This window comes from Neopelma chrysocephalum, unplaced genomic scaffold, assembly GCF_003984885.1.
Source record: "Neopelma chrysocephalum unplaced genomic scaffold, ASM398488v2 Primary Assembly neopelma1_22b, whole genome shotgun sequence".
Lineage (NCBI taxonomy): Eukaryota > Metazoa > Chordata > Aves > Passeriformes > Pipridae > Neopelma > Neopelma chrysocephalum.
The window spans coordinates 10,268,705-10,286,827 of NW_020897690.1; the positions used below are offsets into that span (position 1 = coordinate 10,268,705).

The window sequence follows — 18,123 nt, forward strand, 5'->3', positions numbered from 1 at the left end:
TACTGTATCAAGAGAAAAAAGCAAGCGAAACAAAACAAACCAACCACCCACGTCTCTTATTATGCAGTTGATAATCCCAGGATTCAGTTTAATCCTCTTGTTAAATTGTCTGGCTTTTGTCTGCTCAATTTAAAGCTGTTCTTTCAAATTATGCTTTTCTGGGTTTTTGTTTTGGCCTCTAAAACAATTACATGCATTTGTGAGTGAAGTTCCCAAAAGTCCCAAGAGTTCCCTCTCTGGTTTGAGCAATTATTCATTGGTGAAATATCCTGTCTGGAGTTGGGTATGTGCCAATAAGAAGGCTATTATGATGGCGTTTTTCTGGCACAGTTGGATGAAGATTGTAATATGACTTCATCTCTAATGCACGTTTGATAGATGTAGTAATTTTGCTGTTTATTCAAAGGTTTTGAGGCCAGGGAGGCAATAAGATCATCCACTTGCATAGCTAAATGACTGGAACAGTAAGTTTTATCCAATGGATTTTTCATCGAGTGTTAATACTTGCTTTTGAGCAATTACATACCTTTGAGGTAACATGCAATTTTGAAAGATTTCTGTAGTGAGACAAATTCAGACACCTTTTTGCTTTACATTCTTTGAAATCAACGTAGACCTCAGTTTGCTACACTGGAGAGTTATTTCTGTACACATTATGTATCTACAGGATTCATTATCATTGTCTGAAAAATTTGCTTGGTCTGTGCACAGCTGGATGGGATTCAGTCCAGAAGCCATGCAGCCACAGCAGTGAGTTCTCATGCTTCATCTAACGAAGAGCTCAGACTCTGTTAACGGAGCTACATAGCTGGCTGAAACTCAGCTGCTTCATACTGAATTCTTTGGTAAAATGACTGCTTTATCAAAGAGATCAATTGATCATAGACTAACCTTCTCAAATTGTGCATTCATTACTCCTCAAGCAGTCGTGCCTCTCTTGAGACTGATAATTTATGTCTGACCAATGAGCTGATTACTAAGCTATATGCAGTCTGTATTATAGCTTTTATACATTGTAAATCCTCTGCTTTATTTGATTATTTGTTGCATAATTAATTACCCCACTGTTTAAAGTGAGTCTATTTTTACTTGGGCTGGATCTATTACCATGTTCTAGACATTGAGTCTTGTTTGGATTTTGTGCCTTACTAAAGACGTCTTTGGATTATCTCCTTCAGGAAGTGTTAATACAGTTAATTAAATCTCATCTCCATCTTTTTATGAGCTGCTTTATGGTAGTTGCCTGCAAGGAGATCCTTGAGTTCTGATTTGAATTGATTTGTTTCTGTTGTTTCAAACTTCTATTTGTTCTAATTCCTGTATCCACTTTGTTCGTGAACTAGAAGGACCTTCCAACTTTAATTGTTGTTCCCCTTTCTTATATAACAGTGGCTTTTAGACCATCAATGTCTTCTTACAGAATTCAGTTTTCTAATTTTTTCAATTGTGATTGTTCTCAGTTTTAGTTGTTTTCGGTTTTGAAAATTAGAGATATCTCTCTTTTCTAAGGAAAAAAAAAAGAAGCCAAATGGAGCACATATTGCAATCCTGAGTAGAATTTTTTTAGTGACTGTGTTCTGCATGCTGTTAGATGGGGCTTATAAAGTCAGGTCTTAAAGTAACCTGAAATTTTACTTAAGTAATTCTAGTGGTCCAGGCCTTTTGCACTTTTTTTTTTTTTGGGGTGGTGGGTATAGGTTATGAGGGGGAGGAGAAAGAAAGCAACAACTTTGTCAAACTTGGAGCCAGATTAAGGATCATCTGTTTGCATATCCCGTGCTTGATTTATTTTTTTTGCTTCATAGTTGTTTTATCCCAAATCTTTCACTTTTAAAACCCTAGGTATTACTTGGAACATATAGCAAAAGCAGATGTGTGTTACATCCTTCTGTTTTAGTCACTGTTTTCTACTTTCTGATTTTTCTTATTAATTTAAAGTCTTTTTGGAAAAAATATTCTCTAGAAATGAAGGTTATGCATCTGTTTTCCCTAATTTTTTATTTTAAGCTTGGCAGCACTGATACTTGTCCAAGATGGCACATTTTGTCTTCCTGCGTGGTAGTTGGCCTCCACTTTGTGGATCAAAAAGCAATGAGTATAGAAAATACAGCAAAACTATCATATGGTAACAGGGTGAATGTGTGTTTTATTATTGGTGTCATGTGGCACAAGACTCTTTGGTTTGGCAGGTTCTTGATGTGGTGTATGCCTTTAGTACACAGACTCTGAGGTTCTTCGTACTTTTCACTGAAGACAGTATGGCTTTGCTGATTATGTCTTACTTTCAAAAAATACAGTTTGCAGCACATTATCTTTTTCAGGTCATATTTCAGGAAAATCCACTGTTCTTGCCTTTTAGACTTCTTAGCTTTTGCAGTAGGATTACTTTTAGTAATTTTTATCTTTAGTAATGGGCAGCAATTTGGGTTTGAATTCTTTTTGAATTCCTAACCGTCTCTTTGCTTTCTTGCCCTGAGTATTACTGGCATCTTGTACTCATGTGATGGGTACTAGTGATGTCTGCCCTGGAAGAATATTCAACAACCTTAGCATGCCTGCAAGGTTTACATCCTTACATACTCCCTGGCCCTGGTGAAATTCAATGAAATTCAAACCCACTGCTTTTGAATCAATTCTACTGTCTCTTAGAAGCCTTAGTATTTTGGTAAGAATGGCATGAACTAAAGAGCAGTTCCATTTTGACTACTACTCTCCAGTATTATCAAGTCAGTTGTGAGGATCCTACTAGACAATGCTACTATAGGCTTCTAGAAAGATCTGTAAGGAGTAAATAATTACCTCATAGGCCTGATGCCTGTCTATTCTTGCTCAACAGTCTTTACCATCCAGACTACAATGCAAACTTCTGCTTTACATGTGTGCCTGAAATGGTGGTCCAAACTGTAGGCAAAACTTTGAATTTCCAGTGTAATAACCCTCACAGCTAACTAATAGTTCAGTGACTTCAGAGTGTTCAGAAATCATCTATAAAAAGAAAAAAACTTCTGGAGGATGTTGTCCATCTGCATTTCTGATAAAAGCAGTACTCAGAGTATTCAAGAAGGTCAGTTTTGCAGCTGTTCAGTATCCTTTCTCCATTATAACATGAAGTGTCACAGAAGTACATCAGCAGACACAAAACTGAATGTATTGTACTTTTCTGGCTTAGGGCATGTTTCTCTGTGCTTGCAGTTTACAGTAGCTATCTACAGGATCCAGCTGTTCTTCCAGCTCTGTGAGACACTAGAAGGTTTTTGGCAGGTTCCCAGCATGCAAGAAGGGAGTTTGTTTTCAAATAGTCAAATGCAGCTAAAACTAGCTTACTTGCTAAAAATAGTGGTAATTATGCTGAAAATATTCTACCTTCAGGGATCTGGTTTTCCTTGTGAAGTCTGCTGTGAAGAATTTAATGTTCAGAATTTAATATTAATCTTGAAAAATGTCCTTTTCATCTTCATGGACTCAGGAATGGCTTTTTCTTCTCTTTAGTGTGCACTGACCTAAAAAAATAAAGCAAAACACCACAACAGCAAATAATATTTTTTATCATAAAGCCTAGATCCTGCGTGGATGCCATTAGGCCAACAAACATGACTTCATCAGTAAAGACATTTGCTGTTGACTTTCTAGCTTTTATGGCCTCCATTGAGATAAAAGTAACAATTGTAAAGGAATTGAGACATTCATACCATTTCACATTGGTTCAGAACCTATTTACGAGACTTGCTTCAGAAAACTTTAGCATAGCAGCTTTGGTCATCAACACGTCAATTACTTTCTGATTTTGAAGGGCTAGAGGGAAGCAAGCCCGTCTTGGATTACCAGAAGTACAATGCAGCTATACTCAAGTTGAAGCAGTGTTTGCCTCACTGATGCACATACTGCTTTTGAGATTGGCTCACATCTTCTGTATTTACAAAAGACAAACCACAAGATGTCTGTAAGATTTGTGGTAAGTCATGCTATTTTCCATACAAGGTTTTGCCTTCAAACTGTATTTTAGCTTTTCAAATTTAATTACTGATGGAGATCTTGCAAGTCTTGAATACTACTCACCAAAGGGGTACTCCCTCAGTTATAGAAAGTGAATTTTGAGTCAATTTGTTGCAAACCAAATCTCTCTGATTTAGAGACAGATGTTGGACTATATATTCTGTGTCAATGGTGGCTTATCTCAAGGAAGGATTTGGATGCCAGCTGTCCTTATCCTACAGTTAAAATCCATTTCAGCTACTACAGTGGGATGTATTATCTGTGGACATTTCTTGCATGTAATCCTGCATGTGAGTAGCTGAGTTCTGGGTGCATCTCAAATCATCTATGGATTTCTTTTTTGTTGTTTCTTCTACTTTTCTACTTGGTCATGAAAAGTGAATGTTTGCAGAGGGGTGTCTCACTCCTCTTTTCATACTGTCTAGAACTAAATCTTAAGATAGGTGTTTTAATGCTAGGATGGAGAACATACGAATGTTCTGTGGGAGCCATGGGTCTCTGGAAGAATTCTTTCATGACCTTCTTCAGATCTTATAATTCAGAAATGCAGGACTTGGCATTGTTTAGGTAATACATATTTGGTCAGTATAGGTCATGACAGACAGCATGGTAGTTGTATTTTTACTTAAAAGCCATGATGTTTAGGAAGGATCATTACAGCGAGTAGTCAAGTTCTGGAGCTGATGTAACAGATAATCTTCCTATCAAAAATGCTCTTATCTTTTTTCAGAAGCTCCTGAGAATGCTGATATTAAGCATTTTATTCATTCTTGTTGCTGAGAGGAAGCTGCTGAGGAGTCCCAGCTGCAGCCTGGGAACAATTCTGGTGTGAGCTTCTGAGTTCTGTAAATAACTGCTTTTCCTTGTCTGCAGCAGCGAATAGGAAAACAGGCAACTGCAGAAGGATCTTGTAGGAGACTTTATTGGCTTCTTTTGTCTTCAGACTGGAAAGTTTGGATACCCATGTTACCCTAAATCACTTCAGAGGAAACCTGCTGATCAAGATGTGCTTGATGTTATATTAGGGAGAGAATCTACTTTTCCTTGCGTGCCTGCAGCACCATTGATTATATTCATTGTAAGACTTTTTTTGCAAAATGGAAACAGGAAGCTTGACTTAGGGGAAAAAAAAATAACCAACCATGAAGTAGATATCTACATAATTATAAAGTTGTTCATTCATCAGTCAAAATCTGATTTTGCAAGAAGAAGGACTGAGGAAATTCTGTAGCTGTATGCACTGTTACAATTTTGTTTAGGTCACTTTATAATGGTGTCCAACTCTGGACTGAATGTGAAAAATGAGCACTGACAAACAGGATTAACGGTATAATCGCTATTATGTAATCCCTGATCTTTTTTTTTATGCAGGATGCATCAGGTCTTTCCTGTTCAGTGACATTAGTAAATTTGGAAACATAATTGGTTTATGTTACTGTCCTACAATACAGCCATGTTCAGGTGACCTGAATTCCTCCTAGTTCTCTATGCTTGGTCTTTATTAGCTAGTTTTAGACTGTGTTTCTTCATGTTGAACTGCTTACACATATGACTTATAATTAAGGTAGAAGACACAAGTTTATGTCCAGGGTTCTTAAACCCTTGCAGTAACTTCTAATACAGTTCAAGAACTAATGAGAGCCTTAAAATTATAGGAATCCAGTATTTTATTAAAAAGTTGTGTAATAATTCTGATTCCAGATTTTTTAATACTTTACACCATTATCATCCATTGCTTTATTTGGTACATTAAAATGTGCATTGTTAATACTGGATTTGTTTTTAAAATGTGCAAAAATAATGTTTTCTAGGCTGAAACCAGAAACACTTGAAGATGATCTTGATAAATATGCTGCAAGTGCCATGAAAATGAAGAAAGAAAAGGTTGATCTTAAAGAATTTTCAGCATACTTGGAATTTCCAGTTTCTCACACATTAGAAAGTATGTTCACACTTTTTGATGAGGTAAGAAACAACATATTAAGAAAAGTTAATACTTTTTATGAATTCCACTGTAGCCTACTTCTTTTCCAATTGCATTCGCCAAGATATGATTTTGAGCATTTCACCATAGTGTTTGCCTACTGCTTTTCCCTTTCAGCAACGTAAGGGCAGCTGTCATCAGCTAAATAAAGCATTTGTTCAGGTAGAAGTTAAAGGAGTATCAGCTGGAAAAAAATTACTTTCTTTCTAGATGCAAAATATGAAGAGGAAGAAAGGTAGGGTCAGGCTAAACCTCTGCTGCTGCTCATTGCAAGTCAATGCAGTGTCTGTTAGCTGATATTTCACTTACCTTGTAAATAAATTACTTGTTTTTCTAGGATGCCTGAAACTTGAAGGACTTTTCATTCCTCTGGCAGTCAGAATGGGGAAATTACTATTATCTATATCTGGATGAGGTGCTGTTTGGAGCAGGAGGTGGATATGTCCATAATGTTCTCTCTTATACCAAAGAGCAGACATCTTGTATTAATGGCTTAAATTAGGCTGCGTTGGACTCTGGTTCTCTGGTTTAGTTTCAACCAAGTAATTCAGATGGTTTAATGTAAAAATCTTAAATATGCAAGTGAAGGGTGACAGCAGCAGCACTGTCTTTTAAGAATATTTGAAGTATGACTTTTGACTGAGACTCCGAAAAGGGCCTGCACAGTTTTCACACAGGTTCTTGCCCTCATGTGATTTCATTTCAGTGAGACTTCATAGCATATGTGACTATCTTTCTGAATATTCTGCATCTTTAGCAACTGTTTGTTATTTATGAAAATTCTCAGACAAACTGCACTGTTTTGAGGGGAGGTTTTCCTTCACAGAATGAAGATGGTGTAATTGACATTCGGGAGTTTGTCATTGCTCTGTCAGTTGTCTGTAAGCCATCCAAAACTCTGGAAACAATTCAGTTGGCATTTCAGGTAAGCAGCATTTTCGTGCTTTACGTGGGTTACTTCTTTTTAGAAATTTTTTATACTACCATTAGACTTAATAGTAAGTTTCACATTCCCTTTTAATACTTTACTACATTTTAAAACAATGGAAAGTTAGATTAAGAGGTCATGTTAAGAGCAAATCCATTGCAAGTTTAAGTTGTGTGAAATTATGGAAGTTTGCAGTTTGAAATTGTTCTTTGTAGAACTCTGGTAGAATCCTTCTCAGCAAGTTGAGTCTCAAACCTCAAGTCCTTTGTACTGATTCCTCTAAACTAAAGGCTGTTAAGTCGTAGAATGTTTGTAGAATGCTAAGTTGTAGAATGTAAACTTTTAGAATGTTTAAATCAAGTCATACTTTTCAAGTGAATAAAGTATTTTAAAAAAAGTCTACGTGTTAGTAGAGATTATTTTTTTATCTCCTGTTAAGATTTTCTTCCCTCTTAGTCTTAGCATGCTTCTGTGGTGGTTCTGCAGTCTTTTTCCAGACTTCATGCTTCCCAGAGGTGCTTCTGATCTTTTTCTACTCTCAGTGGCTTGTTGTAGCATCAGCACAGATCATTAATAAGGGCTTTTTGGGAAAGTGACAGCAACAGTGCTTAATATTTGTCATTCTGTTGGGTTTCTGACACCTTGAATTATTTCTTTCCATTAATTTCTTCAATATTACTATTTCAACATGCAAACTCTGCTGTATCCTGCATCATCTTTTCCCTTTGGCTTGAATTCACATGGTCTTTCATGTTGCTAAAACTGAAAAGTGCTGACTCTTGATGCTATCTTCACTGGAGCTATCTCAGCATGGAGCTGAGAACATTCAATTGCATGGTACTATATATGTACCTTTATTTTCCAAGTAGTTATTTTCAGGTTCTTCACCATACCTGTGTAACCTTAACTATGTTACACTAAAGAAATTAGGCTCCTGTGGGTGCTTAGTGTTCACATGCATATGCTTACCCGTTGGCCAGAATCAAATTTGACAAAGGAGGAACGAACAAAAATATTTAGTTCCTATAAATATTGGGGGAAATCTGTCATTAGTTGCTGCTGCTACTTACTGCTACTTCTGAGGCAAAAGCAGAAAGGTCTCTGTCCTTACTTGGTCAATTTGATCTATACAGTGGCGTAGAGAAATAGTCAGGTGCTGTTTGGTCAGCTTTGTGTCGTCATAGTAAAATGAACAAGCTTAAAGTAAACTTGAAGGGGGCTTTTGGGAAATATTTTAGTGAAATTTAGCTGTTGTGATTCATAATGCACAATATAATTTTGCCAATGAGAGGAGGAAAAGCTCAGATTGGAGACTTATTTTCCTTTTGGAAGCACTTGAATTTAGTAGAACTGTTTCTTAGTAAAATTTCTGTTCTTCATTGTCTGCTTCATTCTTCAACTCCTAACACATAATTTTGAGTTGCCTGGTTAATTGCAAAATATAAATTTAGCTGTAAAACTGCAAAGATGATTTATGCATGTATTAAGAAGGGGAAGTGGGTATGGCTCATTTTATCATGCTAGTGATGATTGGAAGGGTTAAGAAAAGTCTCAAGCTGAGGAAATTTTGCTCATTATTCTAGCAAAAAAGGAAAGAGAACCTTTTTTAAATCCTTTCCTACTTCATGTCCTGCCTTAATGTACCGTAAGATATTCACAGAGCTTACCTGGAGTTACTGCAGGTTCTAACCAGTTCCTGAAGGTATGACTTTGAACAAGTACTGATCTCTGTTACGTACTACTTTCTGCTATTGTCATTTGCTCTCAGGGAAAGTGCAACATTTCGCATAGCTACAAGTTTTCAAAGTGAAGGTATTTAGTATATGGCTGAAGAACTTGAAAAATATAATCGTTGTATGCTGATGATACAAAGCTGGGGTGAGTGGCTGATACACCTTAAGGCTGTTCCGGCATTCCATGGGACCTTAATAGGCTGGAGAATTGGGCGGAGAGAAACCTAGTGAGGTTCAGCAAAGGCAAGTGCAGGGTCCACCTGGGAAGGAATAGCCCCCAGTACCAGTACAGGCTGGGAGCTGACCTAGTAGACACCAGCTCTGTGGAGAAGGACCTGGGAGTCTTCCATGAGCCAGCAGTGTATCCTTGGGGCCAGGAGGGCCAATGGTATCCTAGGGTCCATTGGAAAATGTGTGGCCAGCAGGTTGAGGGAAGTGATTCTCCCCCTCTACTCAGTCCCAATGAGGCCACGTCTGGAATACTATGTCCAGTTCTGGACTCCTTAGTACCAAAAAGACAAGGAGCTATTGGAGAGGGTCCAGGGGAGGGCCACAAAGATGATTAGGGATCTGGAGCATCTCTCTGATGAGGAGAGATTATGGCAGCTGGGCCTGTTTAGAGAAAAGAAGACTGAGGGGGGATCTCATCAATGCAGATAAATATCTCAAAGGTGGTTGTCAAGAGGACTCCTTTCACTGGTGCCCAGCTGCAGGACAAAGAGCAATGGCCATGAACTAAAACACAAGAATTTCATCCACCTCAACATGAGGAAGAACTTCTTTGCATTGAGAGTGGCAGAGCACTCAAACAGGCTGCCCAGGGAGGTTATGGTGTCTCCTTCTCTGGAGATATTCCGGACCCACCAGGACACGTTCCTGTGTAACTTGCTGTAGGTGACCCTGCCTTGGTGGGGGGTTGGACTAGATGATTTCCAGAATCCCTTCTAACTCTAATGATTCTGTGATTGTGAAAAATAGGAGCTACAGAGCCACCAGATTTCTACAGTGGTGGACAATTAAAAGAGATTGGTGGTATTATGGCAATCAAGTCTAAGAGCAGCACTCCAGAATAAGAGCTCCCCATCTTCCCCTCCAAACTGCTGATGAAACTAAAGGGTGTTGTAAATCTTGTCAATGTGATGTATGTGAACCTGACCACCAAGTATCACCTGACTACTTTTTCTGTGAAAATGTAGCAGGTTTTATTAAACAAGTCTTGGCCTTGCAGCTTTTCCTGTGAAACAGTGTGTAGATTAGGTGCTAGAGAGGAAAAGGCAAGATTCCTGATCTAATCATGAATGTTGTCTTCCATGGAACTTCAATATTTTTATTCCACTAAGGTGTGCCGTCTTGTGACAGCAGCTTCTGCTTGTGGAAAAATGCACCCTTATGCCTATTTTGTTCAATCTCATCAGTTCCCACCTTCTTAATGATGTAGAGAAATTAAAAGGAAGTTTCCAAAATAGCATTCTTTACATGGTTCAATATTTACATTGTTGTCATGCTTGAAAAGGAGACAGGGATGTTTCAAAAACTCTTATGTCTCATGTTCCATGTAGGCAAATTGAGTTATTTTAAGGAAGTTTAATGAAGCTGTGTATTTGATACAGATGTTTTGAACTATGCAGCTCCATTTCTTAGGGAAAAACACTGCACATATGTGAAGATGAAATGAGACTGTGAACAATTCTTTTTAGTTATCAATCTATCAGTAGTAAAGATAACTCTTTCTGTGAGGCAGCTCTTTTTCAGGATGTAAGAATATGCAAATTATTGTTTTCTAGAATAAGTATTTGTAGAAAAGTATAGGCCCATCACTGTATGGGGGAGGATTCTGCTGATTAATACCATTTAGACGTAGGCATTTTATGCAAACTGGCTTTTGGATGTTGGTCAAAGGAATCTTGAGTTTTACATCTGACCAAGTGGAAAGGTCATCTACTTTATGCTGACCTTTTATCTTCTGATTTCACAGACCGTCTTGGAGTTTGGACATGTAGCTCAATGCACTAAATATTATTCTCAGTTACATATTTGCAAAATATATTAGTGTTAAACAGTCTTGTCACTGAATTCCAGTGGTCCACTGTAATTCCAGTGGTTAGGCATGTAAGCATAGGGTTTTTTCTGAATATAGTAAGCTTTACTTTCTAAGCATACACAGGTGAACTGATGATGGATATATTTTACCCAGACTAATCTGAAATCCTTAATATATCACATCAGTCTGAGAGTGACTAGAATTTCCAATATCAAATTTTAATTTTACATTACTTAAATGTGATGCTGTTTATAGGAGTTGGCATTTGGCTTTGCAATGATTTATCATGCTGTCTTGATTCGTAGCTATACCAATCAGGAAGTGGAACTATAACAGAAGAGGATTTAGCTCATATTCTGAAGACTGCCATGGGTGTATCACAGATTAATGTTACACATCTCTTCAGAGCTGTAGATGAAGAAGAAAAAGGAAAGATTACATATGGTGAGTAATTTAAGTGGATCAGAAGTGTCACAAAATGTCAAAGTTGCCTGAACTCATGTTGATATACAATTATATTTTTATTAAACTCTGCCTTTTGTTGACTTGTCTTTAATGCTGATAAAAGCATTGCAACCAAAGTAAATTTACATTTTAACAAATATGAGTTTCACCTTCGATATCAAGTACTGTATTTGCATGTTTTCAGAAGTTTTCTCTTCCATATTGATACATAATATGTCGATTAGCTCGATTAGAGGTTATATCGATATGTCGATTAGAGAATATTCTGTTCTGTGACTTCCATGTATGTGAATATGCGTTTTTAAAGAAAGGTACCTTAGTTCTGTCGTCTTGTTTTGTCTCTTGTATCTGGGGGCAGGAAATGAGAGAGTTAACCAGGCTGCCTGATATGTAGTGTGTGATGTAGGTGGTACGGAGGCGAAAAAGTTGCATTTGAAAAATTGAGACCTGAGTGAATAAATTGTGCTAGGAGTCAAAGTACGTGTGTGTTACTGCACAAAACATGAAGAATCTGAAGTAAGCCTCTAAATTTAGTTGTATCATTTAAGTATGAACTGAGTTGTTGATAGCCAGCATATCATGTATCTCCAGTAGAGGTGCTTATGACATAACCTGTTCTAATTGTTTTCCTTTAGGATAATCGGTATGTATTTAATTTGTAAAAAATTTACAAATTAGGATATCAGTGTTAATAAATCATAGTTTCTACACTAGTAATTCCTATGTTTCAATCATACAATAGGTACATAAAGCTTGAACTGCAGAAATATTTTAGAGTTACTTCAACGATTATCATTGCCACTGCCCTTTTTTCCTGACTACTCTTGTCTTCTCTCCTGGGTGCCTGCTGTACTACCCCTTTCCTTTTCATACCTCTCATGTGTCATATCCTTAGCATTCCCACATACATCCTGCCCATTGCCTTTTTCCTACCTGTCACTTCAAACTGATCTGTGCAGTGACTCAACTCTTCTCCCCACCTCCCCATTGCCAGCTTCAAAAATACCAGCACAGAATCTTAAGCTGGTAAGCCTAGCAGAACTCTAATTTTGGCACACTTCATTGTTTGAGAATAGCTAAATTTGAAATCATGTACAAGTGAATTCAGACCAGTTCATGTGATTTACCAAAGAATTAATACTTTAATATTCATCTTTAATAGTTGCATTTAATCTGCACTTTTCCCCTGAGTGGTCAAAATCAGAGAAAATCTGGACTGCCGAGCCACAGCAGTGACCACTGAAGTGCTTGGCTCTCATATTCACTATTTTATTTCCTGTAGTCAAGAACAGTCTTTTTTGAGGCTACACAAAGTAGGTAGTAGGATGGTTTTTACATAATTTTTTTAAAACTTTCCTTGGTTCCTTTTCCATTAAAAGCTATCATTTTATAATAAAAATGTTGCACTGTGATTTTAAAATATCTGAAAGCTTAATAATAAGAATAAATGTCCAATATATTGTGGTAGAGAATTAGAAGAGGCAAATAAACCTTTGGTATCACATTTCTGTCTTGAAAGTTCCTGCCATAAATATTCAATCTCTTGCCTTTCCTGAGAATATGTAGAACTTTGCACATGCTCAATTTGTTGCTCTTACTTACTAGGAAGGAGAGGTGGAAAAACTTGCAGACTACAGAGTTCTGAAGATATTGTCCAGACAAGTTCTGAGAAATCAAAACATTGTGTCTGGTGGAAAAGTACTGATGTAACTTTGTACACACATAGCAGAGATGTCTGCTCACAGTCTCCCTCTTTCTAGGGTGTTGGAATGTGAAGCAGGAATTAGGTCTTGAGTCTTACTTGTAAGAACAAAAGATCCAAAATATCCAAAGTATCAAACATAAATTGCTGCACATATAGCAGAGTCCTTGAAGCCAGAGATTTTATCCCAAAGGAAAAACTCAGGTTGTGGGTAAACAGAATAACCAATAGCAAAATCAAATTTGTATAAATAGATTGATAAACATGAATCTAAATTGTTAGAAATCTGGGTTCTTGTTGCGTATTTGAAAGCACATTAGTGGTCAAAGACCTGTGTATCAGTTCTTTCAAGCAGTATGCTGTTGGCTTAACTGTTCAGATGCTTTGATTGCAAAGCTTATCCCTTCACTATAATATATAGAGAGGCAAGATTTCTCAGTCTTAAGACATAATTCTGGGGATTTGGAATGGGTTCTGTAAGTGGGCATCGCAAATCCTCGGAAACTCTCCACCAGCTCGTGGTAAACTATTGACAATATACAATATGACAATAGACAAATAGTGAAAGCGTTTGAAGAGTGCCTGACTTGCTGTAAACAGAAACCTCTTGAAGTTCTTGTAGTACCTATGCATACTTAATGCAAAAATGTAGCTGTGAGTCTTAACTCCACTTTAGGTTCTTTCTTTCTTTCTTGTCTCTTTGCTCTTGGTAGGCTTAGGAAGCAAAATTACTTTTTTACCCAGGTTAATGACTAAGGTGATCTTTTCTTCCAGTCTAATGCTTCACAGTTGCTTTCAGCTTGAGCTCCAAGGTGAGACCTACGATTAGAAGTAATGCTGGAATAGTTTGTTCTTCTACATCACCTCGTTTCACATTTCTGGTGAATGAGGCAAATGGGTTCCTAAGCACTTTTCTTTTGGACTCTGCTGTGTACAGGTTTGATAAATGTTACTTAATATCTTCATGACTGTTGAATTCAGTCCTCCCTGGAATGTTGAGGTTTTTCATTTGGATCCAGTACTGCTAAAACATTGAGGGATGGATCCTGACAGAGTTGTCAGGATGACAATTTGGATAGAAGGTGTTGTACCTGTGTCAACAGCTGCTTCAAGGGATTTTCTTAATTTATTTTCAAAAAAGATACTGTAGCTTTTTCAGGAATTGCTTGGAATGGTATCTACAGTAAGTAGTCCAGTCTTTCTCATGCAAAAAGGATTATACTTAATATGACTGTAAGAGCGTATTTGGTACTGTTGAAGGAGGAACTGGGCTTCACTCCTTTGAAAGGCTTGTTCAGCTGTTATCTGCCCTGCAGTCTGGAGAATTCACAGCATGGTCTGTTCATGAGCTCTTCTGGAATAACACAGTGAATTTGAGTAGGGGGTGCGTGATACTCTCTAGGTGACTGAATTAGTGATAATGTTCACATCCAGCTTCTTCTAGTGTCAGTTTACATTATAAGAATAGCTTCTTATTACCTGGATCCCCTACAGTGTTTTGTGTTCAAATCATGTCTGAATAAATAGTCATATGGGCAAATTGTGACAAGGCTTCAATGTCTGATTATTAGCACAAAATGTTACTTCTTGAGGTTAAGGATTCCCTGCTCCCCCAAGAACTAATATTGCTCTTTTTATTGTCATATTAGTATCCAACATTAAAATCGGGTTTGTTTTTTATAAAATGTTATAAATTATCGTCTCACAATATTCTCTCAAATATTAGGACTTTCAAAATGCTGAAATCTTTAATAGTGGAAGACAGCAATGACAGCTGCTGTTAGGTTGAAGCAAAACATTAAAGGGCATGTTTGCAAAAGAGTTTAAGAACTTAAGAAATTACTACTCTTGCTGTTCAGTGATCTTCAGCTGGAGGGCTTCTGCCCTTTCGCCAGTGAGCAGTGAGATGCTATGTCAGGGCATGTGGTGCTCATCATGCATTTTAATGCAAATCTGAGCCTGTTAAGCCCTTCATACAAGGTAAGGCCTGAAGTGTTTCAAGAGGGCTTAGATAACTCTTTGCAGCATCTCGGTTCTGGGGATGTGTTAAACTTACGCTGAGAAGCTGAAACAAGCAATGGGGATAGCATTATGTTAACTGCTGCTATTTTTCTCCAAAAAGATCATATGATTATAAATGTGTAAGTATTCAAATTTAGCATCCTTCTGTTTCAAAGAGCTGATTCTGTGTAACAACAATTTTTTTTTAGATGACTTCTACACATTTGCTGAATTGCACCCCCACTTTGCAGAAGACTATCTCTATGCTGATCAGATGGGAGCTGAGAGCAGCTTGGAGACTTCATCTCTTTCTGCTCCTAATGGTATCTGTACTGACTTCAGCCCTGACAACACTGAAGATAAAAACAAGCCCCTACAGAAGAAACTGAATTAACACTGCAACTCTTACCTTCCTCTCCTGGTGAGAGGGTTGTCTTTTCTTGGGATTTTCATAAGTCACTCCAATTATACAGCAAATACGAGTTTTGTGTGTGAAAGTTCTTCTACCTTAATATCATTCTTTGAATCATATGTGCTGTATTTAACAACATGTTCCAGGTTACTTTGGGAAAGGTGTTTTTATTTTTTTGAAAAGGTCTTTGATAGGCAAAAATGTGAATGTGCTTCATTATTAATGTTCATATTTAAAGGAAGCGGCACACTTATTTATATTCCATTGGTTAGTTTCCTGTACAAAGTGTCGCACAAACTGTGCATGTAAAAAGAAAGTGTAGCTACTATGGTGTTAAGTGCACTTTGGTGATAAGTGTTTTCCCTAGTTATGGGGATGTTTATTTGGGGCCAAACTTTGTTGTCCATATTTGCATAGTCAGTCCTGTTGACTTCAGTTGGATTATTCTCTTGAGCAGAGCAAGCATATTTTGGCCCTTTGTTTTGGTCTCAGTGAGCAGTTTGGAAACAGTAATACAAAAACTTGCTGAGGATTATTTTTTATTTTTATCGTTGAATGACAAAATTGTTTTTCTTTCAATCTATTCCATGGTAGAATGAGAAGGAAGGGCTCTTTATCCCTCACCCCAACACTTTTCTACTGTAATCTTCCGGATGCAATTAAACATGAATTTTTTCCAAACTGACATGCCACATAACTGTTTGCAAATACATAACTGAACTGTGCTTTTCTCTTACAAACAATTCAAATCACATCCACATTTTAATGGGAGATGTTTATGCAATTGTATTTGATTTAGATTTATTGGGTATCACAGGTTTCTTTTGTAGCAAGCCTGTACAGATAACACAGCATGGAACACATCATAGAAACATCATTGTATCAGGTCAGGTTTGAAAAGGTTGCAGTTACTTCAGAGGCCAAGCCAGCAACAAGTTGCAGAACATCCTGAAGAAGTGCTAGTTACATCTCTATAGCAACATTACATATACTGCATATAACGTATATAGAGCTTAAAATAGTTTAAAACTGTTAAAAAACCCACCACACTTGTATTAGTAATACTTCTTATGTTTCCTTTTGTAAAGCCAGATGCCTTAACTACCACTGGAGGTCTCAGAGGAAAATCTAGATTATTATAAAACCACAGCACTTCACTGATTGGTAGATGTGACAAAAGCCTCAAGGAGTAGGAAGGAGGACTCCGTTAGAAAATAACTGTGATGGCAACTCTGCTTCCAAACAAACAAAAAAATCCTTCAAGTAATTTCTATGACTAATTTTGTAGGGCTGTGCTAAAATGTGATGGTTTTGTGATTGGAAAACTGTTGAGATTTGAATCTTCCACACGTTAGAGTAATTTAAAACTAGATTTGAAAGGGACGAATTTTGGCAAAAGGAAATCTGTTTGTACCAAATGCTTTTATAACTATTTTTTAAGTAGCAGGAGGTGTTTTAAAGCTCATTAGGGTATTGGCATCTGTCCTTAGAAATCCCTAACTGTATGTGGCAAGTCTCCAAAATGGAACTAGCTTTAATTAAAAGGGTAGGAGGACAAAAATGTAAGAAAATATGCTTTCTGTGGGATATATGGAGGTAATTATTAAATTTTTGATTTATCTAGGTAACACATGCCAAGCTGACAAGGCTGCAGCAGCAGACTGGCAGACAAGATTTGAATTAAAACTGATCACGAAAAATAGGATAAACGGTTTGGGAAAATAAGGCATGAGAGAAACTACACTTAACCAGGAATAGTCAGCTGCACAGAGGAGGGAGTGGGTATTATTGTATTACATCTTGGGGCAGGGATGGCATAGAGTATGACAAAGTGAGCACTGTTAACTGCAGAAAAGATACTCATGGTAGTGGGATGTATCAGCAGTGTAGCCTGTGAGAAGCATGGTGGTATTTCTGCATTACCAAGATGTGATAAGGCTTTACCTGAAGTACCTGTCCATGTTGGGGCACCTGAGAGAGATGGGGAGTAGCTGGGTAAAGTCTGGAGGACAGAACATACTCAAAAAGAGAGATCAAAGTTATCCTTTAATCCAAAGAAGAGGAGACTGGAGGAAGATGTGAAAACCAATATGGAAAACATCGTTATAGAGAAGATAGGAATGCTCTTTTCTCCACATATGGTAGATACAGGCTCTTAGTTTAAAAGGCAAGTTAAACATTAGGAAAATTTCCTTACAATACACCTAGTTAAGCTAAGGATTATTCCAGGGTTATTCCAGGTGGTGTGAGGAGCCTGCCTTTCTTCACTGGACGTTTTGAAAACAGAGAAGACAGACAGCTGAGATAGAGACACTTGATTTTGTTGATCATGCCCAGGGTCACAGGGAGATATCCCTGAGGTCTGTTTTCTGTGATTATACAGTATGCATTTAGTTCAGTATATAAGGGAAGGCACACGTAGCCTGGACATGTTGCATCACCTCTATAAGGCTTTTTACGGCACATGGCACAAGCTCACTGTCTAAGATAGTTATCTTTTGCTTTGTATGTGAGCTTGGGATTTGAGAATTTCAGACTACAGGGGTTGAAATAGAGTTCCCTGAGACATGTCTGAAAAGAAGAAAAAGGTAAGCTTAGTATCCCATGGACAACTTTGAAGTGATAAAAGCTCCAGAGGAAGAGGTGCTCTGTCCACATCTATGAAAGAGCAAAGAAAGATGATTGAAGTTGGCTGAATATGAGTGTGTCTAATTTGCATATATGGTGTGTGTATCTTGGGGATCTGTTTTCTGAAAGCCCGTAGGTTCATTTGGCTTCATAATTTTTTTGTGAAGGAGATGTTTTTTAATTGTGGTGAGTGTAATAGCTATACTTGTGTGCAGCTAAGCTGTACAGAGTGACTG

The 18,123-nt window shown here is 37.5% G+C and overlaps 1 protein-coding gene across 1 annotated transcript in view; it reads left to right on the forward strand.

The window, feature by feature from the left end:
* The window catches only part of LPCAT1 (lysophosphatidylcholine acyltransferase 1), a 61,545-nt gene extending 45,601 nt beyond the window's left edge, over positions 1 to 15,944 (forward strand). The window contains exons 11-14 of the mRNA XM_027679640.1: positions 5,805 to 5,958; positions 6,804 to 6,902; positions 10,985 to 11,123; positions 15,057 to 15,944. Coding sequence (XP_027535441.1) covers positions 5,805 to 5,958; positions 6,804 to 6,902; positions 10,985 to 11,123; positions 15,057 to 15,241 — 577 coding nt within the window. The 3' untranslated portion in view covers positions 15,242 to 15,944. The remainder of the gene's footprint in view (positions 1 to 5,804; positions 5,959 to 6,803; positions 6,903 to 10,984; positions 11,124 to 15,056) is intronic.
* Positions 15,945 to 18,123: the final 2,179 nt, after the last annotated feature.